Here is a 25041-nt window from a genome sequence, read left to right on the forward strand (position 1 = left end):
GAAGTGTACCACTTTATGAGAAAATAGTATTCAAACAAGAATAAATCTAAAAGAGAGTGAGAGAATGAAGAACAAAGGAAACATAAACTTTTATATATATATATATATATATATATATATATATATATATATATATATATATATATATATATATATATATGATTTCTAATGCACTCACATATTTTATTTTAAAATATAAATACACTAGCATATAACAACAATGAACAAAAAATCATTACTTTTTGCTTTCCTAAATTTATGTAAGGATATAGCAGTAATTTGATCCTTAACTTTTTTTTTATAAAAAATTAAATTATTTCTCTCTCCTCCACTACTCATCACTCCTTTCTATTTCCTCAATCATCTCTCACATCTCACCCCGCTAATTAAATTTTCAGATTCTACCATTTTCCTTTCAACACCTTTGTAAGTTCTTAAGTATTCCTCAAACCGAAGGAAAAAGAAAACTCTTAATCAGATTTATCAAATTGATCGTTGAAACAAAAATGCATGAAACAAATAAATTAAGCAAAGTTACTGAAAAACATTTTTTTTAAAAAAATAGTGTTTAAATGTACCAAAATGATTGATTTTGGCTTTAATGGAATTCAAGTATCTAATATTGTAACATAAGACCATAAGTGGTCATTTACTCTTTCTAAAGTTTGGATAAAGAGAGTTCATTGTTTCTTTAATAATGTAAAGTACCATTCCAAATTTTGTACATAAAAGCCATTTTTCAAGGATTAAAATTTTTCACTTTCCTCCACCATAGCACCGTTCCCCCATGCTCACGATATGGAGGTGTTGAAAGTTTCAGATTGCAAAAGCTACAGCCAAGATTGTCTCTTTTTCTTTTTCTCATTTTCTTTTGCCATTTATAAGGAATACAAACAAGGTTATGACAAGGTGTCGAAAGAATATGAAAATTTAATGGGTGACGGACGGTGAGAGGAAAGAGACAACAGATAGGAGAGAGAAAGGAGAAAGAGAAATAAGTTTTTTATTTTATAACAAGTTAAGAATTAAATTACTATTATATCCCTACATTAAATTTATAAAAACAAAGTAAGTGATTGGTTTTTTTGTCTAAAAATTTTGAACTATATAGGAAAAGTGTAATTTGGTCTGCTTACATTTTTCATTTTTTTATGAATCTTAAAATTATGCGTATTTTTTTTTCTTTTGTTTTTCACTGGTGACTTTTCTTTGGTCCAAGACGCAATAAAACAAAGACCCAAAATGGGCCCAACAAAATATGATTGTTATTCATTCAAGTTGAGAAATTTCTGTAAACGAGATCTGTTACAGAGCTATTGGCCCAATTCGAAAGTGCTGGTCTGGTCATAAGGTGGGGAGGATCATACCCATTTTGCCTATTTTTTGTACACTAATCCTTGTTAGGATAAATTCTCCCGTTTATGCTTTGTAAATAAAAGTTACAAAAAAATATGGTGATAAATTGAAATAAATTATGCCTGCTTCCCTTTCCCCTCCCTTATCTTGCCACATTTTGCCCCAATTGAATCAATTTATAGTTATTCCATTCGAAGTGTTTAATATATACGTTTAACATCGCAAATATTTCATATATGTTCATAAAAAATAATGTTTAAAATATATATGTTCCATACCCAAGTATTAGGATGATTGGTGATTGAACACCTAACTCCTCTGTAGCTCCTGATCGATATGAGAGGGGTGCACCGATAGAAAATACTCTCACATGCTCATGTCATCTTTGTGAGTGATACGTGTCTTCATAAGTTCAAATCTTATTACTAAGTTAAATTACTATATATAGAGAGGAAGAAATGGATTAGATTATAAGAAAGATCGACGATGAGTAGTAGTGACAAACATGGATGTGGTGATGATAGGTAATAATAAAATCACAGATAAGGATAATATATATCCCACCTTAGTATGTGACCCTAGAGAAGTAAGGAACATTTTCAAGGAAGGATGGGGCCATGATGTCTTATACAGTTATACCACTATTGCGACTATCCATGGAGATTTAAACGTCTCATGAGTATGAGGCCTCAAGCATGGGCATGAAATATCTACATGATTTTGGAATCAAATCAAGAGTTTAATTTTGAAGAGTATACATTCAGTCTCCTCACTTTCTTAATTAAAAATTCTCAATATCCTATTTAAATGTGCATTTCACACACTTTTTTTACAATTAACAACAACAAAAAGTCAAGGTCTTAAATTCCGTCATGTGAATATATAAATATGATAAAAAATTAGTCATTGACAAAATTAATAGATATTTTCACATTATCATATAAGATATAGATTAGGGTGGACCACCACTTCATGTGGTTTATGGTGTACCACAATTTTTATCCTTCATATTAATTTCATTCTATCATTATGGGATGTGCATCATCTACACCATATACCTTCTCCCTCTCGGATCGACCCCCTTTCATGATCTTTGTCATCATGCTTCACCATTGCGGCTCTGATGACATTGTACCACTTTGGTCCATCGTCAAAAGTTTGCTTTGTTGTCACCACTCCAACTTCGCAAATTGAGAACAAATTTCATTTTCATTTTCCACCCCTCTAATCAAATCGTCTTTCCAATCATTCTAATGACATCACTATCTTCTTTGAGCCTCTATTATTAGAAAGGTATGATAGGAAAAATAGATCAACACAATGACAAATTCAATAACAGAGCAATAGGCAGCAAAAATAAATTATCTAAAACTTGCAAGAACCTATGAGGAACATCAATAAAAATAGAACACAAAATAAAAAATCAAAGCACACAAGAGATACAATTTGTTTAATGTGAAAATCCCCTCAATGCAAGGATAAAAATTACGGGTCGTCTAGACAAAAGAAACAACCCCACTATAATCAATAAAAGTACAAGAGAGTCTTCAACATGTATAATAAAACATGCTACAAACAGCTAGATAGAGAGACAATAAGATGAAATCTTAAATTGGAGAGTAGAGAATGTGAAACACTTATCTCCCTTTCCATATATCATTTTGATATTCCAACCAGACAATTTGAAGTATCAAGTTTGTAGAACCTATTGTCCAAAAATCAGTCTGATCCAACAGTGAACCCATAATTGCAATTTGAAAAACGCTCTTTGGTGGGTGTGCGAAAATCACAATAACTTTTTCTCTCCTTTATCTCTCAATTTTTGTAACTGTTTTTTTTTTTTTTTACAAATGAGTCTCTCTCACCCTAATTTGACCCATTTTCACTTAAATAAGTGAGATAAAATGAACCTTTTTATTTGGGTCTTTACTTCATATAGAAAGGAAGCCCAAAAACCCTAACAAGGTAATCATGTCAAGAAGGTGACAAAGCTTGCATCTAATATAAGAAGACAAGGGTTCTTTGCCGTAGAATAAAATGAAACGTTGTCATTGAAAATTACCTTGGACAACAACAAATAGTGGCTGGCGGGCTTTGTTGGATGGAGTTTCCATAATCAGGTATGGCATGACCTATAATAGTAGATTGGTCCACCTTAAAACATATACAACACTAGACCACCCTAGAACTTGTCTAATAAACAAAAAAACTACTTATCTTCTAATTTTTCTATATATTTTGTCTCTTTAATTAGCAGTGTAAACTCTTTCATTCTACTTTGTTCTATTTCTAGTTGTAATTGATCGAATTTCAATAACTATCTTAAAAAGAAGTTATAAATATTTAAAAATAATCTTATATCAATTTAAATTCTTATTGTAACATCATTTTGAGTTAAATTTATACAAGTTGTAAACACATTAATAAATGAATTGTGCCATTACATAATTCAACGAGAGCTTTACACATACAAATGCATAAAATTAAAGTTATTCGAAAGAAAGATACACTAGTATTTACGTCCTTCATTCTAGGGATATTTATACTTGAATTTCCCTCTTTCTCTTTCGCATCTAAATTTGAAATCTCAAATCAAATCCCACAAAACCTCAATAAATTTTGAACCGTGCTCCAGCTCCTTCCAACCCCACGTACATAACAGTTAGATAAACGAATAAATGAGAGAGAATGAACATGATAAGATTTGATAGATCAGTTTGAAACCGTAACGTTTCCATGCAGCTTCATCCCACGTGCGAATTCAATGCATTCACGTGGCCTTCACACGTACATACGTTCGTTCACGCCTGAGCTAGCTCTAGCATCTGCAACAACATTCACCGACTCTTTCTTGTGATCTGGTTCCTGCGACATTGTTGATCAGGAGCGCCACCACCCTTGACCATGCTCTTCTTCGGGAACACTTCTTCGCAGATCTCCATGAAGGCTTGAACGATGAGTTGGTGGTGGCACGTGGCGTTCAGCTTGAGGAAGCACTCGAGAAGCTCTCGGAGATCGGTTTCTGTGTAGATCTCTCTCTCGAGGATCATTTGGAGCATGGAGGCTCGGAAATCCTTATGTGGGTCGTTTGAGTCCTTCTCAACGGCGATGCTGTCAACGAGTTTTGGGTTTGGTTTTGGCATACTGTTGTTGTTGTTGGGGTTTTGTTGATTTGTGTCGGGTTCGGAGATGGTGGTGGAAGTAAAGACTTCATCGTCGTCGTTGCGGTCACCGGAAGTGGTGGATGAATTGAGGCTGCTAGGGTTTGTGTTTTGGTAAATGGAGATTTTGGGTTTTGGGGTGGGTTCGTGGACGTCAGAGGATTTTGGTTTGCTACACCCACAGCCTCCATTTGCTTTGTATAGGGCTCTCATGAACCTCCTCTTGTTGGAAGACATTAATGTATTGATCCTTTAAATTGCGGTTACAGTTGCAACTGGGATTTCGCCGGGATCTTTGATATCGTGACAAATTACTCACTAATGCGGTTGATGTGGTTACAATTGTAATTGCAGAGATGGAAAAACTTTGATGTTGCAGCTAAAATTGACGATTGACTATTATGATTTTGCTTGGGATAAGATGGTGTTGTTGGTAAAAGTCCTTTTCAAAATCAGATTGAGGCAGGGAGAGAAAGAAAAAAAATGGGAATGGAAGAAGAAAGTTGGATAGTGGATTGGAGTTTCTGTGGGAAGTGTTTGGGAAGAAAGGCTTTTAGGTTTATGATAGGGTGGAAGGCATAATCATGTGAACGCTCTTTCGGGAGAGACCCTCACGATAAGATCCTTTTTTCGCGTTTATTATCAATAATAACCAATTTTGTTAAGAATAATATTATTTCATTTTGATTTTTTAATTGTTTCTACTTTCCTAATTAGGGCATTCCAATGATAACAGCGGAACGGACCCCTTTAATGTTTAATACTACATGTCAATTAGTACGTCATTTTAATTCGCAACAAACTTCTCTTTCTCTCTTTTCTTGGGTCTTTGACATAAGAAAAAAAATTCTTTTGTAAATGCTTGATAGTTCGAAGGCGCAAATCTTATCATTATTATATAACGTTCTTTAAATCTCATATAGGTTGCGTTGCCCTCCTTCCATCTACTTCATCCAATCAGTTTTTTCTGCTATTTCTTTAAACAAAAAGAAAGCTAGGTTTTGTCTTTAAATTTGTTCACGAAGATATTCAAATTAATAGTCTAGTATGAGATGGTTTTTATATTTTAGAGATGACAGTATTTTAGTCTGGGTATCATAGAACAAATGTTTATTTCTATATAATTGAAATTAATAATAAATATTTTTAATATATAAATATATTATAATTAAAATCTATAATAAATAAAAAATTATTATATAAATTATATTATAATTTAATTTTATAAGATATATTTTAGATTTATAATGAATAATTTAAATTGGGATATTACATTAATTTTATTTATTTACAATTTCTTTAAAAAAATTATTGAATTTTAATTTAAAGATATATAGATGAAAAAAGAAAAATTAAAATAGATAGACAATTAAAATAGATATAGGTATAGATAAAATAATAAGAGCAATTTGAGATGGTTAATAAAATTTTCAGCCAATTTGTTGGGTGTGAAATGTACTTTTAAAGAAGAGAAAATATTAAAAATGTACATCTAATTAAGATAGTAAAGAACTTTAAAGTTTCATTTTTCAAGTTATATATTTTAATTTACTGTAAATAATACTAAATGTTTTAGAAAATAATTTAAAAATCACCAATGAGCCATAAGTCAATAGACTTCCAAAAGTAAACCACTGAAGTTTGATTTACATGTGCATCTTTATATGATAATCTACATTTGATAAGGATAAGAGATATAAAGCTATTTTAGGTTAAAATAGATTTTGTCTTTTATGTTTTGAATTATTTTTAATTTGTTCCATTATCTTTTTTAATTTGAGTTAAAACAATCATTTTAAAATAATTATCATTTTTAATTTTAAAACATGATTTTAATTTATTTTTCTTACTTATTCAAGATGTAAAATTTGTCATATAAATTTATGTACGTGAAAATTATAAAATTAAATTAATGTTCAAACATAAAAAGTTATAAACATAATAAGATCACATGAAAAATAATCCAGCAAGCAACCGAAAAAGACTTTTAATAATATTTTCGTGCATGAGACATTCAATAGTATTTAAAAGCAACATTCAATAGTATTTAAAAGTATTATTGTCTTTTCAATATTATTAAATGAAATTAACTATACTTTTAATAGTATTTTCGTATGACATTCAATAGTATTTAATAGCATTCTCTATTTTAATAAATATTAAATGAAAGAACAAATTAAATATGATGCTTTGAAAGCGCTGTTCATGAAACAATTGAGATAGCAGCAATTGTTTAAGAAAGTACTTCTGTCTTTACATTTAATCTTAAGAACAAGATATTGTGTGTTCAGATTTCTTATTCTATTTTCTCCTCTAAAAGAAAGTATATGGGATGTTAAAATGAGCTCAACTCATCAGATCAATTATATTTGTTTAATCTATCAAAATGAACAGAAACTCTTGCAAGTACAAACCAAAAATCTCATTTTCACATAACCAATAAAAAATAAAATAAAATAAAATAAAACAAAATACTAACAAGTCAAATAAAATAAAATTAACAAGAATCTAACATTTAAAATTAAAATGAAATCCACGATTCTGTCCTTTTATGGGGATTAAATTGTATTTTAATAATCACATACATGGACCTGTGAAAAACAGAAGCTACTTTTAATTTATTTAAATTCAGGCATTAATTTATAATCGTCATACACTTTTAGGACCAAAGCGACCATTCTGCCCATTCAGCCTTTCTTTCTTTTTTGACTTTTTTGACTCTTAAAACTTCGATATTTTTAGATGTGAATTGAATTGTATGAATTGAACGACCATAGCAATGAGACATCAAGTCCACATCTTCCCGGGCTCAGTGCTTAGACAACATTGTATATGAAACGGGCTTATGCAAAGGCTAGCAACAGATATAGTTATGACAGTGTCATTATTCTCAGGCCCATCAAAGTCGCATTATATTCCAAAAGGAAATTAACTAAAAAAATTTACTAAAATAACAGGAGAGAGGCAAAACAACATAGGTAGATAATTTTCTTTATATGTTATACTTTCCATACTTAGAATTATTCAGACCATAGTTTTAAAAAAGCTATTCATAATTTATCATCGACCACAAAATTATGGATATATCATCCTCTTAAACCAGGATGTGTTATCCGCATATCTTTTTTGGTGTACAAGATAGGCCTTTCTCCAAGAACTCTTTCATTTCACTAAGAAGAAAAGGTCGAACTACATACAATTTTTCACGGCTTTAATTTGTAACCATATCTAGTGTCCAAGTTTTGTTTTCTTAGGCCCACTTTTTTTTCTAGTGTCTCAACTCTTGTTCTGGATTTAGCAGTGGTGACAAACAGAAGGATGCCAAATAGATGATGGCTATGGAAATTTTGATTAGACCAAAACAAAAAAGAAGAGTGTGGTTTTCTCAATAGGCATTGTACATGAGGCAACAAGCCAGCTGATCTGCTCCCTGTTCAATTCAAGTTGCCACTGGTTTGCTGGGTGTGTCCAAATTCAGCCTATCTCCTTCACTTTATTGCTTCAGTTCAATCTTTGGAAGGACAATAATTAGGTGTACTTTTGATGTTAATCTTTAATGCCAAATTTTATTAAGCAAATTATTGGCTATAAACTTTTAATTTAATTAGAGAATGACACCAAAAGCATTTAATAAATTATAGTTAGATTTTGTCCTTTTTGAAAACATTACATGAAAAATAGTTTAATTTAGTTTTAATATATTGTCAATGTAATTTTTTTAAGCTATTAGCCCGTTAAAAAACACCTTAAATATGTTTCTAAACTAAGTATTGCAAAAGTTAATAATTTTTAGTTATAATATAATGCAATAATTAAATGACCATGTAGGTAAATCTAATGCACAATAACCAGACATTGGCAATGTTCTTAGAATACTTATTAAGACTAAAAATATTAAATAAAAAGTAAAATTATTTTTGTTTATAATATATTACATATTGGCGGTGGACTAGCTTCTTCACATTTATTTTCTTCTTCTTCTAAAAACAAAGGTGAAAATATATTAATTAGTTGAATCTTTAGGATAATCTATACACTAAGAAGAGATATTAAATAGAATTAGATGTATCTACGAATTAGTTGTTTTAAAATGGATTCTTCCTAAATACAACACATGAAATGATATTTTTTTATTATTTTTTAAAATTTACTAATAAATATTCTCAAAACACTAGCTATTATTATTATTATTATTATTATTATTATTATTTGAGTTTTATTATTTACATATGTAGATTAGAAAATCTAAGTGCAAATATAGTATAATATAAAGAAATTTGGAAGACCTTGCCAGTATTATTATTCACTTCCAATAGCACATTTGTAAACGAAATGTGACTAAATAATATGTACAACTTTAACGAATATAGCTTAAAATTATATAACACTAAAAAGTGTGTTTTTCTTTAAATGTTTATATATCTATATTTGATTTGGAAATTCTAAAATTACATTAAATCCATCCCACATAACTCTTACTTACGCTGTTACGCATCGATCCTTTTAGTTTCCAACACTTCAAGTTTAATTAGATTGGTTCAGTTGTGCTTTGTTTTTTTTTTTTGTTGAATCTTTAACCTAAATTTGTATTTCAAGCTTAAGTTTCAAAGAACAAAAGTCTCACTTTCATGAGTTTATCTTCTTTTATTTGAGTTTCAAAGGACAAATCAAATATATGTGAAGTCATGTCTAAGAGTGTAAAAGCACGTTAATGATTTATTAACTTGAATAACTTATCTGCGTCAAATATTGAGAGTTCTAACTTCCAAATCTCCAATCGGACATCAAATACCTAACTTATCTCGCATTATTATATATGAGTTTAATGTTTATCTATTAATTTTATATTATCATTTTAATTACATATTATTATTTAAAATATTTTAAAATAATTATTTTAAAAATTAATAACTTATTATATATAATAAATTATGATTATATTTTTATGTTAAAAAAAAAATTAGACTTTGACTGTGCATGCGTAACTTATTTAATCTTTGTATATACCCCGTATCAAAAGGTAAGAGGAAGTTGGTGGAACAAGTTCATCCATCTCTCCTTTTAGAATCTGCAAGAACTAACTTTTTGTAAAGCTTCAGGTAAAAGAAACCACTACGAATATTTATCCTTACTCAAAAATCATATGCATTTAATTATGTCTATATCACGATGAATGACTTCAAAAATCTTTCAAAAGTGACCTATGCTCTATGATATCCGTGTGTCATGTGGTCCACATGCATTAAAGCCACATGATCCAACACTACCGAACATGACAATATATCCACTCTAATATTATGCCTAGAATTCAGTTACTCTTGCAACATATTAGTTTTCTTTGTTCGTGTCCTATTTGAAAGAGTAAAATGACAGTAACAATGATAACAAGAACAGCCACAAAGCGAAGTAGCTAGCAATTTGAATCACAAAGATGCAATGTAATTTTTGAGGGGAAATTATATATATAATCCTTATAATCTCGTGGTCAAGCAAGAACTATATAATCCCTTTAGTAGTTCAGAATAAGAAATTTGAAAATACTCTCTGATTTCTCTCTCTCTGAAAAATAAAAGAGCTAGCTTTCGAATGATATGGCTGATGCATTGTTGTTAGTGTTCTGGGAGCGGAGGACATGATCTAAAATACATGCAGGGATTGTAACAATTAAATTACTTATATTACAATTAATTGACTTGTACAAAAAAATGAGTTTTCATTAAATTGTTTTGTTTACATTAGGAGTATAATAAAGAAATGCGACTTTATATAACTTATTTAGTACGCTGCAAATACTACTTCTCCGGGCTAAACTTTATTACAGACAGTTTACTTTATACGCCAATTAAATTAAACTTTATAGTTATTTTTTTCATAAACCAATTTGGTCAATTAAACTTAGTTCATAGTTTGGGTTGTCGCTTAACAAATTAAAAATATTCCTATGGCCATAAAATGTAATTTGCGTGAAAAAGGCATTGTCCTTTCAATCGGGACGAACATACATAAATAAACCATAAAGCAACTTGTAATTTATAAAAAAAATTAGAGCACAACGCGCTCCTAATTGAAAGAGGTTCTTTAACTTATTTCCAATAAAAAAGAGTTTAACCTCATAATAAAGTGTAATCTCATAATAGAGTTTAACCTCGTTTTTATTTAGAATAAGTTAGCCAACTCTAATTAAAAATTGGAACTGATTAGTAGGATTATATAGTACTAGTAGAATGAAATCTCCTAATTGTCCGATTCTGCGTTCTTCCATAGTACTATTGGACCTATTATACCAAAAGAAACTGAGTCCCAAAGAAACCTTGGTCAACTACGTGGAGGACTACACCATTCCATCAAATTCGAGTCAATTTACTTCTTCTATGCGCAAATCCCCGTGTCACGGAGAAAGGATAAAAAAGAAAGAAAGAAAAATACTAGTATTGACTAGTGTCTTTAAAATACTCCTATTAGTAATTAAGAAATTAACAATACTATTAATATATCTCACAACAATTTTCAATATATTTTTACACGTAAATTTTAATAGTAATTTTGTATCATTAATGTCTTAACCAATATTTTTTAAATTGAATTTAAGAAGACAAAGAATTTGTGACACATTCTTAGTATGTGTAGTGGTATGATTTTAGGTAAACATTTACATATTTTATTTCATAATTAGAAATTAATGTTGGGTATTGAATTTGAGTTAAAAGATGTTAGGTAAGTTTTATATTGAATAAAAAAAATTCTTAAACTTTACTATGAATTTAATTTTAGAATAACATCCACGTATAATTAGCGTTGGTAGACGTGCAAATTAACGTCTATTAAGGTCATATTTTGTGAGTATAAATTGTCAAATTGATGGAAGGAAAAGTAGATGAGATTTCTCTGTTAGAAATTTAGAATTTTTAAAATTAAAATCGCGTGATAAAATTAAACCTAGTCGTCGAAGCACACATCATCAAAACAGGTCAACAACCAAAAAACTATCATATCAACTATTCTCCCGGGCTTTCCCTTTCATCTTCGGATTTACAGTTACATCTTCCATGAAAGCCTCTTCCATCCACGAAAACATAACCCATTATTTAAAAAGAACACACATTTAAATTAAATTACTTAAAAAGACAATTTTTATTGCTTTTTGTGAGAATTTAGAAAACAACCACACAGTTCAAAATTAAACTAAAATAAGCATGCAAATGCAAGGAGTCGGTCGATAAGGAACAAAAATAACAAAAACATTTTCATATATATAAACTGAAGGATATCGACTTTATCCAAAATACTTCCGAAAAAAGAAATTAAAAACATAAAAAGAAAAAAGAGAGCATTATGTATGAAGAGGGTGGTTGAGAATAATTAAGAGAAAGAAAGTAAGAACTATAACAACTATAGCAATGCAAGCAAACTACTTGGTTTACACATAGATATCACTGTTCATGGCTTCATGCATTGCTGAAATTTCTTGAGTCTGTCTCTGACTTTAGAACTTCTCAGTTGTTGGTATATGGAGAATATAATTACTAAACTAGACATCAACAATGCATGTTTGGAAGAGCTGAAACTTCACGGCCGGACCGGCAAATCCGATGGCGTCGTCCCGGTCGCCGGCGAGCCTGAGGTACGCCGGACAGTTGACATTAATATGGTAAATTCCGGAAACCCAAGTTCCGACCTTCCACTTGACTCTTCCGTTGACTTTTACGTTGACCAGAATTCCTCCGGAGGTTTTGTCCTGCTGGAGGATCTGGAGCGTGAAGGGGGAGACGGGGACGGCGGTGGCGTAGAGGTAGGGGGACCAGACGGAGGTGTCGCGGTGGCCCTGGTAGGTGGCGGGGAGGGAGGTGGCGACGGAGACCTGCTGGCCGCGGTAGGCGGCGTAGGCGTCGAGTTTGGTGTAGTAAACTCCGATGCGGTGGTTGGGGTTGAAGGCGGCGAGGGTGACCTGCATGGTGAGGGTGAGGGTGTTGGGGGTTGGGGTAATGGGGGAAGGGGTGTCGCCGGTGGAGGAGAGGTTGAAGGCGTAGACGGTGGCGTCTTGGAGGATGAAGCGGGGTTTGGTGGGGCGGAGGATGATCCAGATGAGGAAGATCACCAGGAGGATGAGGAGGATGAAGCCGAGGATCGCGGCGAATACGCGGCGGGGGAGCTGACGCCGCTCCTCGTCGTGGTGGCAGCACTCCTTGGTGCTCATGGCTAATTTGTTTGTTGAGTGAGGACTAAGGGTGAATGTGGAGGTGTGTTTTGCTTTGCGTGTAGTGGATATTCACCCTGAGGAGAATGTTTCTTGCATTATGTGTGCCTTATATAGCCAGAGCAATAATTTAACCAAATATCAAATGGATCTACCACAATGGACTAATTTTTCATACCAAGATGAATCAACCACCAAGGTTTATATTCTTGTTGAGAAATGTTTTTATTTGATCTCTAAATGTGTCTTGAATAAAATTGTCTTTAAAGGAAAAGATTTGGGAAAGATAAAAAAGTTTTTTTAGAAAAAAAAAGAGAGAATAGAAAATTAATTAAGAAAAGAAAGTAAGAGATGTTAAAAAAAGAAAGAAGGATTGTTGGAGGCAGTGCATGCTGCAATAGTACTACTTAGCAGATGAGAATAGTAGATATGTAGGTAATGTTTATTATTTAACATTACCATGGGGTGAAAACATGTCACACTTTTGTGGATGTGATCCTGCACCATAATTATTAAATCTGATTTATTTACTTATCATAAGGTTTTTTAAGCTTTAATTTAATTTGCTTAAAAGTTTGGTTTGACTTAAAAGTTTATTTAAAATTTTTTTTCTATATAAGAGTTTATAAAGAAGTCTAATTAAACTAATTAGTCTAAACAAATCAAGGAGTCTAAATGAACTTATATATAATATTATATGTTATTAATTTATTATATAAATAGATCAACCTCTTAGATCTAATAAGTTTTGTTAAAATCTAATGTCTGACTTTTTTAAATAAAAATACTTTTTTAAAAAATTAAATCTAATCTTTATAATAAGCATGTTAGATCTTTTGTGGGCTAAGCTACAAGCCCCTCGATGAGTCACTAGCTTATTTTCACCCACCAACAGTTAAGAGAAAAAGAAAAGAAAAATGATAAACTATTGATAAAATATTTATAAAGAGCTATAAATATTAGTATTAAAGTTCATCTCAAAATGTGATGGTGGTAGATATAAGAGATAAAGATAAAGGAAAAAAAAGGTAATAAGAGAAAATAATAGATGTGATTAATGTTGTATTAAGAGAAAAAATGGAAGTGAGATTATTAGGTAAAAGAAAATAATAAGTGTGAAGGTATAGAAAGAGAGATCTAAACAAATTAAGGGAAAAGCTAATGATTTATTTTCAACAAAGACGGTATATCAAAATTCAATTGATTATTTGATTATAAGTGAAATTTTAATTTTGAATAAAGAATAATAATAAACATTATTAAATTATTATATGTGAATTTCGTCCTATATTTACTTCTCTCTTTCCTTTAGTAAGATAAGCTTTTAATAATAATAATAATAATAATAATAATAATAATAATAATAATAATAATAATAATTCTCTACTTGCTACATACAGTTTGTACTTATAATACTCAATGTGCATGTATTACGGTTTTTGTACTTATAATACTCAATGCCAGAATATTTCCGCAAACACTGTTATGCTATTAACACGTCTCATATGCGTGTTATCTTGATTGTTTTCTAACTTAACAATCAGATAAAAATCAACTTAATGTCAAATGTTTTAAGTAAACATTCTTGATTTACCTCTTCAAAATTAAAATCCCCATATGTATAATTGGTAAGTCAGGACTTCAGGAGTTTAGAAGCCTGGCTAATCAGTAATTAGCAATATTAAGCACATATTTTGATTGAAGTTTATAAAAATATTTCAATAGTTACTTCTTTGAAACTGAGTTTTCAGACCAAATTTTAATTTCAAATATTCTTTTAAAAAATAAATAAATATAATTTCAAATTTATTTTTCTCTCAAACATGCTTTTAGATCCTTTCAAAAATCTAAACACTAACACTCCCTAATAATAGGTTCGGGAGGTCTTACTGTAACATAAGGTTCTGTAGAAATCTGGGCATGGCAATGGAGGGTCCCCCTAATAATTAATTAGTAACTCAAAAAATGTATAGCGTAGAAATGCCAATTATGGCATACTCCTACACTCACCAGTCACCCCCGACCACATGGGCTATGCCCAAGTACTTTACGATTTTGGTACATGAGTAGGGACTTACTACTTAGGAGGGTCTAATTTAATTTACCTATTTTATAAATTACCGATTTCCATTTGAGATTTTTGTTTCCTGTTATAGACAATGTATAATTGATTGCTGTATGAATTGTTGGCTAAGTTTTCAGGGAATTCTCACATTGATTATGCATGTACCAAAAAGGGTTTCACACTGATTAGATAAGAAACTACATATAAATTTTTAATTTTACACTCCGAAGAACATTATGTCTGAGTAATTAATAGTCAGCCTTTGTCTTCTGCAGCCAGTTTTAGAATTTCAATATGTATTTCGAAACTGGACTTGATGCGTGACAAATTTTCAGAGAACTGTTAAAACTTGAAATGAAAGACAGGGTTCTTAATTTTAACCAGACGACAGAACAGAATCAACAAATATTGACTGATTTATTTTGAGTTGTTTGCAACAATCATAATTTCATAAATTACTGACATCACTATTACGGATTTTCGCTGTTTTTCATTTGAATATATATTTAGCTACAAGCCAATTTAAATCATAACCGAATTAACTATTGCACCTACCGCCACAAACTTGTGTCAATTTGTAAAGAAAACATTATTTCGATCAAGAAATTCGTGCAGAACTAAACTGGATGGATAAAGCTTAAAGGTATCTAGATGTCAAATCAAATTAAGTTAAGGATCATCATTATAGATCCCAAAGTAAGCAAGGCACAACCGGAATATATGTGAATATATGCACAAAGAATTAGCGTATATGATCTTCATATTTGACATTGATAATTTTCCCTGACTTAAAACATATATACTAGTATATAAATATGTTAGGTAAGTTTGCAAAATCAACTAAAAGCATAATAGAAAGACTGAAAAGTTTAAAGAAAGAGGATATACCTGTCATGGGGCTAGCTAGAACTAGAATCTCTAGATTTAGACAAAATCAAATTAATTAGCTTGAAGAGAATTTATAGTACGTTGTCCTCGTGAAAGGAGTTAAAGAAATTAAGAAACTTCTTTACTAGGGAGACACCCAACACATTCCCCACCCCACGAAGAATTTATAAAAAGGTAGCATTGGATCCAGAGCAGAGTTAGTAGGGGCATTATAGTCACAAGGATTTCTTATGTGAAGGTTCATCTTATTACTTTCATTTTCTTTTTCTATCTAGTTAGACATGGCATCTCACGGGCGGGGACGGATATGGGTTCCTCTTTCTCTCAAAATTATCTTTATTCTTGATGAGTATGAAATTTTTTTCCCATACCTGTTCTATAATTAACAAAATATTTTTTTGCAAAAAAAAAGTACATCAAGAAATCAATTTTAAATAAATTGAACAAAGAAAGTAAAATAAAGAGCAATCTTTTACATATACACAATTTTTACATAAAACAATTTTAAAATAAAGAACAAAAAATTAGATAATCATTTGCACTTTTTACATATACACAATTTTTTTCTAAAGTTAAATGTTAATTCATCCCCTTAGGTATACATAAAACAAAGAAAGTAAAATAAAGAGCAATTTTATAATGATGCATAAAAGTGAAAAATTCCCCCAATAGGTTTACATAATTAAAAATGCTAATTTGCCTGTTAAATAATTAGTGCTCTCTGATTAGTATATACTCAAGACACTCGTTTGGGAGGTCCTTCCACAAATGTAAGTGAAAAGTCTAATCATGCGTCCAAGGTCTTTTCCTATTGTACACCTTAATCATCCATTAACACGGTGTCTTTTCCGAAGAAGCCAGAAAGTTTGATAAAGTTATTTCTTATTTAATCACTTCCCCATTTCTTTTCGTTTTCATAATCTTTGAAATGTAGTACATGAGAGGATTACGTAACCACTTTTTTTTTTTTTCTTTACAGAAGATTATGAAACCACTTTAAGAGGAGCTTTCATCAAATTACTTTGCCCATATAAGTGTAATCAGCAAGTATAGCCGTTGGTTAAGTTCCTCCACCAATTAAGATACGATATGAGATGCGGAGTATAGTTTATCTCATATTCACATTGACTGTTAATTGTTATAAAACATGCTCCTCAATCTATCCATTTTTTTCTCCCCTTTTTACTTTAGTTCGCTATCCATTCTTGCCTTCACATTGGAAAACAATAATAAAAGTAACAAGGGTTGAGGGAGAGTCAAATCAATGGATGTTCATTGAAATTTCGAGTCACATTCAAGTCCACACCAATGTCACCGCTATTTGGAAGGGCACCAATTGGAAGATATATATGAACATACAGATAGACTAGTGCAACCTTTTCAATGGATGCTAGCAATTGTAGCCTTAAAGGGGGGCCTTTTTCCAACACATGATGAATGGAAAGCGTTAACCCCCAAACTGTTTTGCTTTATGAGATTGGATGTATTAGTGGATACTCTAACTCTAATATATTATTAATTTGGTCCCTAACAAAATTTGATTAGATAGAGGTAGACAGAAAAACGAACTCGTGGGACCATGACAACCATAAGATAGTCCTTGGATTAGATTTGTTATATTATTTAATTTGAAGGTAGTTGAAGGTGGGTGATGGATAAGTTTGGGAAAAGAACCGCTTAGTCCCAGATTTGCCTTATCTTTCAAGGTAGACATGTAGGCCTTTTGGAATTTTTGTACGCAAATCATGTCCTCCTAATGCATGGCCAATTTCTGGTCACTTTCTCCATGACTCGTTAATTTCCTCTCTCGCTGTGTTTGATTTTCATGATGATATTATGGTCGATTGGTCGTTAACTTGACTATGCATGATTTTAAGTTGGAAATCACAACTCACAATGAAAGCTCTGCTTTCCTCGCAGGTGCATTGCATTAATTACTGGTAGTTTCAGGAGGACTTTGAGAAGTTTCACATGCAACATGTTTTGTTTACTATCTTGGTCTTCCACCGTATGTGACACGAACATAAACACCAGCCTTTCGAACATTGGTAGTGCTTCAAGTAATTAGTTAAATTAATTTTTGAAATTATATATATATATACACCAATGAATTTAATCTTTAAAATTGTGAAAATTCACATTAGGCTATGTAATTATTAAAAGTAAGTAATTTTAAGACCAAACGTTTTTATAACATTAAGGATTAATAATTGAACATATTATTTTATTAGGTTAAAGCAACATCATGGAAAGTACATGATGAGACATTTTAGTCCTTACGAGATAGAATAAGTATAAAGCCTTTTTAATAAGTGGGTTTTTATTCCTGAGATATGCATCCAGGAAATTTCCTTTAGATTTGTCATGTTATCTTCAATTGAAGGAATATCAAGAACGTGGAAAAGTGTCAGTAGAATTTTCTTTGAACCTTCGGTTTGCATATCCATTATATCAAGAGAAGATTCTATTAGCATCCCCTTTTTTTCTCTTTTCTCTTTGGACTCCTTCGGTTTGCATATCCATTTTTTTCTCTTTTCTCTTTGGACTCCTTCGGTTTGCATATCCATTTTTTTTTCTCTTTGTACTCCTTCCGCATTTTTGTGCTTTTCTTTTTGGCAAAAATACTATTTTCAAAATTTAGTTTACAAGTTATACATTCGGAAAATTAGTTCAGTACATTTGCAATCTTTGGAAGAAAAAAGAGATGAAATTCATTGGTGAAAACAGCACCAGTGAAGGACATGACAGCGAAAAGGAGAGGGGAGATAATGTTGAGAAAAGAGGAAGGAGAAGGACAGACAATGGGGTGAGCCAGTGAGAGGGAAACAGGGAAACAGGTGTTTATGGAGGAGAAGAAAAGGAAAAGAGTATTTTGAAATCCTTTGCAAAGAAAAAAGCTCTTGCTATTTACACTCCGTTTTTTCTAAGTTCACTTCCTACTCCTCTGCCTCTTAATTATTTATTATACCCTTTTTTTTAAGGAGTATACCCCTTTCGCTTTCCAAAAATATTTTTCCTAAATTACATATATCTATTCCAGAAGTATATGTATAGAACTATGATTCATAGTTATGAAAATATACTTCCAAAATAAGTATATATTTTTAAGAAAATATCACTTAAGAATTAAAATTATTGATGAGAAATTAAAAAAAGATGACAAATACTTATCTTATATCCATATTTGTTAATCTTATTTTCATCTTATCATTAGTGTTCTTTAAATCATTTCTAAAATCTTATTTTCATCTTATCATTATTATTTTTTAAACCCTATTTTAAATTATTTTACCATATATTCATTATATGATACTACATTTTCACCATTATTATATAATATTTTATATTTTCCTTCATGTGATACTACATTTTAAGGTACGTTCATCACTAAATTCATATATTATACACCTTAATTACAAAGCAAAACTTTTGACAATGATTTATTTTCTTTAAGTGTGTTCATTCATTTTCTAATCCAAGTCTACATCAATGATTCAGGCTGCAACCACTCTTAAGTACTTCGATTGAAGTATGATTTGTTAGTAACGAAAATGTCTTGAGGGATATTTTATTGAAAAATATATGCTTATTCTAGAAGAATATTTCTGAAACTATGAATCATAGTTTCAGAAATACACTTCTAAAATAGACATATATAATTCTCAGACATTTTCAAAAAGCAAAAGGAATGCACTTGTTTCAAAAAAAGGATATAATGGGTAATTGAGAGGCAGAAAGGAGGGATACAGGGTGTGCTTAGAACAAACGGGTGTAAATAGAAAGAGCCTAAAAAAAGGAGGTACAAACTGCGAATAAAAGACCTATATCAAGGCCTGGGCCGAGGTACTTGTGAGCCCCTCCCCCATTCTGGGGTAGTAATGGGTATTGCAAACCAATCTGTCCGTGGTCAAGTAGACCAATACATTATGTTTTGTAGATCTGTTCACAGAAGGCCCATGTGCCTATTTTTTTTTTCATTACTTGTAGAATTCTTGATTTGTGTGCTACCATGAACAAGCAAAAATTATGTGTTTTACTATTAAAATTACCTTCTTTATATTTATATATATATATATATATATATATACAAATAAATAAGTTAATCAGCAAACATGCCAATCAAATCCAAACTTGCAAGTTTTGCAAACAAATCCTACTTACGCCTACAATAACGAATTTAGCTTCTCTGTTGTCCCTTCCCATACTGTTCCTGTACTGTTCCATGGAAATAACACTTCATGACAACTATATTAATATTTAATTTTAAAAATCATCAAAATTGTATATTTTTAAGGGGACAACACAAGAAGGGACAACAGAGAAGTCAGATCCCACAATAACATGACTAGTAATTCACTTTGTCCAAAATCAGTACTACCACATCAGTTTGGAAACTGGGGCCATATATTCCTCTCAATTTAGCGGAAAAAGATTATCTCCTTATGATTTTAAAAAAATAAAATAAATGACTCTCCATTTAATGTGTATCACATCCATTTCATTTATTTTTTCAAAACTTTAGTAATAAAAGAAATGAAGAGAAAAAGAATTGGGAGTAGATCTCGATCCCTATTAATTTAGCACAATTTGAGCAAGGTTACACTTAGGCCTAGACAATAAACTCTCCATGATAATCCTCATAACGATCATTCAAACATTACACCTTAAAAGTTACTTCAAAGCCTAACGGGTAAGGCATATACTATATTCACTTGGACTCGTCCAGATAGGAATCTCAATTCCAAAATTTTGAATGAAATTAATTTTAAAATGATGTGATTTATATATGTATGTTTTATTATAAAATTAAGTTAGAAATAAAATTTAATACATAATTTTGAATACAACACAAAAATTACTTAAAGTTATTTCAACTCAGAATTAATTATGGACCCAAAATCAAATATATAAAAATATATCCAAAATTAATTTTTCAAGGCAAAACCAAACATGCACTAAGTCCTTGAGATACTATTATAGAATCAATACTAGAAAAATTGAACCAAAATTATTCGAAACGAAAAAAATGTAGGAAGCTATATACCGGAATAAAGTCAAGGCAATGACATTCACATGATATCACTTTATGGATGAAAGATTCCAATTGCCTACAATAAAATGGAGGGTAAAAGTGTGGTAGAATGAAGGTGGAAAAGAGAAAGAAGGAGGAAAAGAGAGAAGAAACAGATTTAAGAGGATAGAAGAAAAGAGAAGAGAAACAAAGAGGTCAAGGAAATGTGCGCTGCAGTCTGTCTAAAATACCACAAACTTACCTAACAACCATAAAATAACAGTAGTTGACTAAAACTAACTATCTGACATCCTTTTCTTTTTATATTTACATATCAATACCCCTCCACCAAAAGAAGACCATTACCCTTAAGGGTCTTGCATTTCAAACATTGGAAATTGTTGTTCTAACTTGATTAAAGGAATTCATGTAGTCTCCTCATCGGGTAAACCTCGCCATTGCACCAAAATTTTAGTGATAATACAACTCTTCTTCCTTCCCATACGTTTGTTGAGAATCTTTTCAGGAAACATAAAACTAATTATGGCTGGCCAATCAATGGGAGGATGCCTGTGCTTAACAGAGGGGTCCTAGCATAACTTGAGTAAGGAGACATGAAATGTTTAATGGATTCAAGAGTTTTCTGGAAGTTGTAACTTGTAGGCAACTAGATCTACCTTTTCTAGAATTCTACAAGTCCCATAATACCTAGGAGCAAGTTTTTGAGAGCTTCTTCTTGTTGTAGAAATCTATCTATAGGCCTGAAGCTTCAGTAACACCAACTGGCTAATTTGAAATTCCCTATTAAACCTTCTTAAGAACTCCTTCCAAAAATTGTTCATGAAAACAAATCCCTATCACTAATTATCTCAACTAGTGCTCCACGTAGTTTGTAAATCTGATCCATGAAATGCCGAGCAAGTGTTGCCACTGTATATGGCTGTGAAAGGGCCACGAAATCGACATACTTGCTCATACGATCAATAACAACCCAAATAGTATCCTCGTAATTGGATGTGAGGACCCTCAATAAAATCAGTTGTTATACTTCCCCAAATCTGACTAGTAGGAATAGGAGGGTGCAAAAGTCTAGGGGTAGCAACTGTATCATACTTTTCATCGTGCACATGTATCACAATGTTCAATGAAATCCTGAACATCTTTAATCATCCTTTCCAACCAAAATTGGGATCTAGAACTCTGATATGTTGCTTGCACCCCTGAATGACCTCCTTGAATGCTAGAATGCATCCATTCTAGTAACTGATGCCTCAACTCAACATCATTGCCAATTAATAACTTCCCTTTCTTCCTCAAAAGTTGACCATCCCAGGTGTAGTGTCCCAAATTACCTCCCATCCAAGTTAAATGAGACATACCATACACCTTCAATCTCTTCCACATACCATACTCCTTCAATCTTTTTATTCCAACTTACTCCAGTGTAGATAATTCAACCCCATTCTCCTTCAAACACAACCTCTTGGTCAAACAATGTCCAATAAATCATGGTTGCTGCCATTTTCAATGAGGATTTGAAGTGTTCTCCATCCCACATGCCCTTTTATTCACATAAAGGTTGTTCCTTCCTCACCTTCAATTGCAAGCAAGCTAATGTTAGGATTATCTTCATTATCACATTCAGCTTCTTCTACAATAGTAACTTCTTCTTCATCAAGCTCAATGAGCTACAATTGCATCCTTCTGCACTAAGGGAAATTACAGTCGTTGGTGAACTTATCAAGACAACAACAAAAAAAAAAACGATTTCAAGCTCTATGATCGACTTCTTCTACAGTTAAAGCTTTCAACGTTCTTGATGAATTCTTGGGGGGAAAAACGATTCTATTTATTGTCCCTGCTGCTGACTTCTCTTTTGGCTGGGACTCACTCTCTACTATTGCGTTCTTGATGGACTTTCGATTATCTTGGGTACTCTCTATTGTATTATTGCTTCCAGGAGCCATGTAACTCATGTTCTTGGTAGCCATTTTCCTCTCATCATGTTGTCGAAGATTTATTTCTTGTGCCAAGCTGCAAGCTCCTCTCATGGTTCTTAGCTTGAATAAACGGACTGGGTTAACATATTCATCTTGCAAACCAGCCAAATAAGCATCGACAAGATAGTCTTCAGATAAGCAAAATTTACAAGAAATCGCATCAAATGCATTATTAATTTCTGACAAGGTGCCATGTTGTTGCAAACACCTCAAATCTTGAAGATGATCTTGATGGCATGTATGGTGGCGCCCTTCTCTGTAGCCATGTCCAAGATTGATGGGACATAATACCTTTTGTCCAACTGATTAGAAATACCCTCCACCTTGTCTGAAAGTGCATCAACCTTTGCAAGCTTTTGCTCCATTTCACGCATCATTGTCTATGATCTAGTTTTTGTGTCTATCGGTGAAAAGATTCTGATCTAGTGGTCGTGGACAGCCAGCTCTGAATATCACTATTATAGAATTTACAACAATCAAGATTCCTATTTACTACAATGTCCAGATTAACAGCAAGCCAAATATTAGTACTCAGCCAATAGAAGTAAACAGAGACAAGTGACAACCATCCCATTTGATAATTGTCAACATTAACAGGTTAATGAATCCATCCTATAATACTATCCAAACCCAAAACCGATCCAAAACATGGGCACCAGCCTCTACCACTAGCATCCAGCAAAGCCTGTAACTTGGAACAACTTTCGTCGTCACCAATGCTTCACTATGATTTTATATGAATATGATCTGTTTTTACTTTGTGTTAATTTATTAATAAGAATACAGGTGACAGGGAAACAGCAAATTTGCCTCATGTAGAGTCATAATAAATTTCTTAAATAATTACTCAATCAAGAAAAGGCCTTCAGTTTGTACTTTGGATGCTCAGAAATACTTGCAAAGACAGGCCTCCCCTAATGCAACATATTTATTAAACCAAATCGCATAGATATAAACCGTCGACATAAGCATCAATTATATATATTAACCATGAGGTAGTGGTAATTTTGAAGAAGAAAATAGTACTAATAGAATAGAATATGTATGGCTAGGTAGGTTCCACAAAGCATCCTGGAAAAACACAAGCATGAGGGTGACTTACACGTATAAACATAAATTAACTGATCATCGACAAAAGTGAAGGTATGATCGGTTAGTTAAAAAAAAATGCCCAAGTAAAAATTATATATATATATATTTTTATAGTAGCTAAAGAATTATACTATATATATCATAGATTTTTATAATGTTTTTATAATATTATTTTTCATTATATTATTTATTTATTTACATTTTTTTCCTTTTCTTATTTCTCTTTTTATCGTACAAAATAATTATACAACTATTTAATTTTTCTTTAATAATTGTGGTTATGCCAATATATCTGTGTCATCTTTTCAAGGAATTTGATTCGAGTGTTTCCTACTTTTATTTTTAATTAAAAAATATTATATTATTTTCAGTATTTTTTTTAAAAAGTATGTATAAGAAAATGTGACTTTTTCCTATTTTTATTATTCCTGGATCCTTATACAAACTTTTGAAAACATAAGATAATGTGATATTTTTGTAATAAAAAATAAAAATAAACGTTTTTCCCTCAAACTAAACCGAAGCTAACATTAATACAAAAAAAAAAAAAAAAAAGCTGAAGATAAGATTTTGTATTTGCTTAAGCCACTTAGTTGAAATAAATTATTATTGATAAAATAATTGGCTTTCTACTAGTTCATTAATGTTCGGTTTCTGTGTCATTGATCAGTATTAAAACTTTTTCTTAATAATTATAAACTCTATTGCTATATCTTCTCAACAATTTACTCAAATATTAAATAAAGTAATCGTTAAATATTTTTGTACATTATAAATTTAAGTCATTATCTCTTAAAAAAATTAAATCATTATTATTAACTCTTTTTTTTTTCAAATTTCACTTTTATTGTTTTCTTAAAAAAATATTTTTTCGTCTCAAATTTCAACCATTTATACTTTCAAAAAATTTGTTTTTAAAAACTACTCTTCTCCCTCTCCCTCTAAATTATCATTTTTTTTGCTTATTGATATATTTATCTAACAATTACATTTTTTTTACTTTTAAAAAGTTCAATTAATTAAAAAATCTAAATAATGCACAAGATATTTACTATTTGTTTTCCATAGTATGAGACTTTGTAACTTAAGAACAATAATTAAGGAAAATATAATGTTTTTTATATTAATTTCAATACTTTCAATTACTTAAATAATTAAAGAATTTTTATGTATTTAAAATAATAAACAATTTAAAAAAAAATATTTTTATTGTTTCTTTAACTACTACACCCATACAGAAAGTATAAAGTATTGGTAGAATATAGCATTAACTC

At 31.1% G+C, this 25041-nt stretch overlaps 2 protein-coding genes and 1 long non-coding RNA gene across 3 annotated transcripts; 2 read left to right on the plus strand and 1 right to left on the minus strand.

The window, feature by feature from the left end:
* The first annotated feature begins 2385 nt into the window (after positions 1-2385).
* On the plus strand, positions 2386-4448 carry LOC106795343 (uncharacterized). The gene is made up of 2 exons (XM_014764770.2): positions 2386-2487; positions 4179-4448. The coding sequence occupies exons 1-2, from the start codon at positions 2386-2388 to the stop codon at positions 4446-4448; spliced, it is 372 nt and encodes a 123-aa protein (XP_014620256.1).
* A 2516-nt stretch (positions 4449-6964) lies between these two features.
* Positions 6965-8095, plus strand: LOC121173210 (uncharacterized). Its single transcript, XR_005887627.1, has 2 exons — positions 6965-7700; positions 7819-8095. It is a non-coding gene; the product is annotated as an uncharacterized lncRNA (long non-coding RNA).
* A 3639-nt stretch (positions 8096-11734) lies between these two features.
* LOC100818413 (NDR1/HIN1-like protein 1) lies at positions 11735-15797 on the minus strand. The gene is made up of 2 exons (XM_006592709.4): positions 15665-15797; positions 11735-12788 (listed from the first exon to the last, which is right to left on the minus strand). Exon 2 carries the CDS (start codon positions 12709-12711, stop codon positions 12046-12048), a length of 666 nt encoding a protein of 221 aa, XP_006592772.1. The 5' UTR covers positions 12712-12788; positions 15665-15797; the 3' UTR covers positions 11735-12045.
* Between the last annotated feature and the right edge of the window lie 9244 nt (positions 15798-25041).

The sequence above is a fragment of the Glycine max genome, chromosome 12 (assembly GCF_000004515.6).
Source record: "Glycine max cultivar Williams 82 chromosome 12, Glycine_max_v4.0, whole genome shotgun sequence".
NCBI classification, from domain to species: Eukaryota; Viridiplantae; Streptophyta; class Magnoliopsida; order Fabales; family Fabaceae; genus Glycine; species Glycine max.

Coding starts and splice junctions, on each gene's coding strand:
- LOC106795343 (XM_014764770.2), top strand. CDS start 2,386: ATGGGATGTGCATCATCTACACCATATACCTTCTCCCTCTCGGATCGA. Junction 2,488..4,178: donor ATTGCGGCTCTGATGACATT/GTACCACTTTGG, acceptor AGCTAGCTCTAG/CATCTGCAACAACATTCACC.
- LOC100818413 (XM_006592709.4), bottom strand. CDS start 12,711: ATGAGCACCAAGGAGTGCTGCCACCACGACGAGGAGCGGCGTCAGCTC.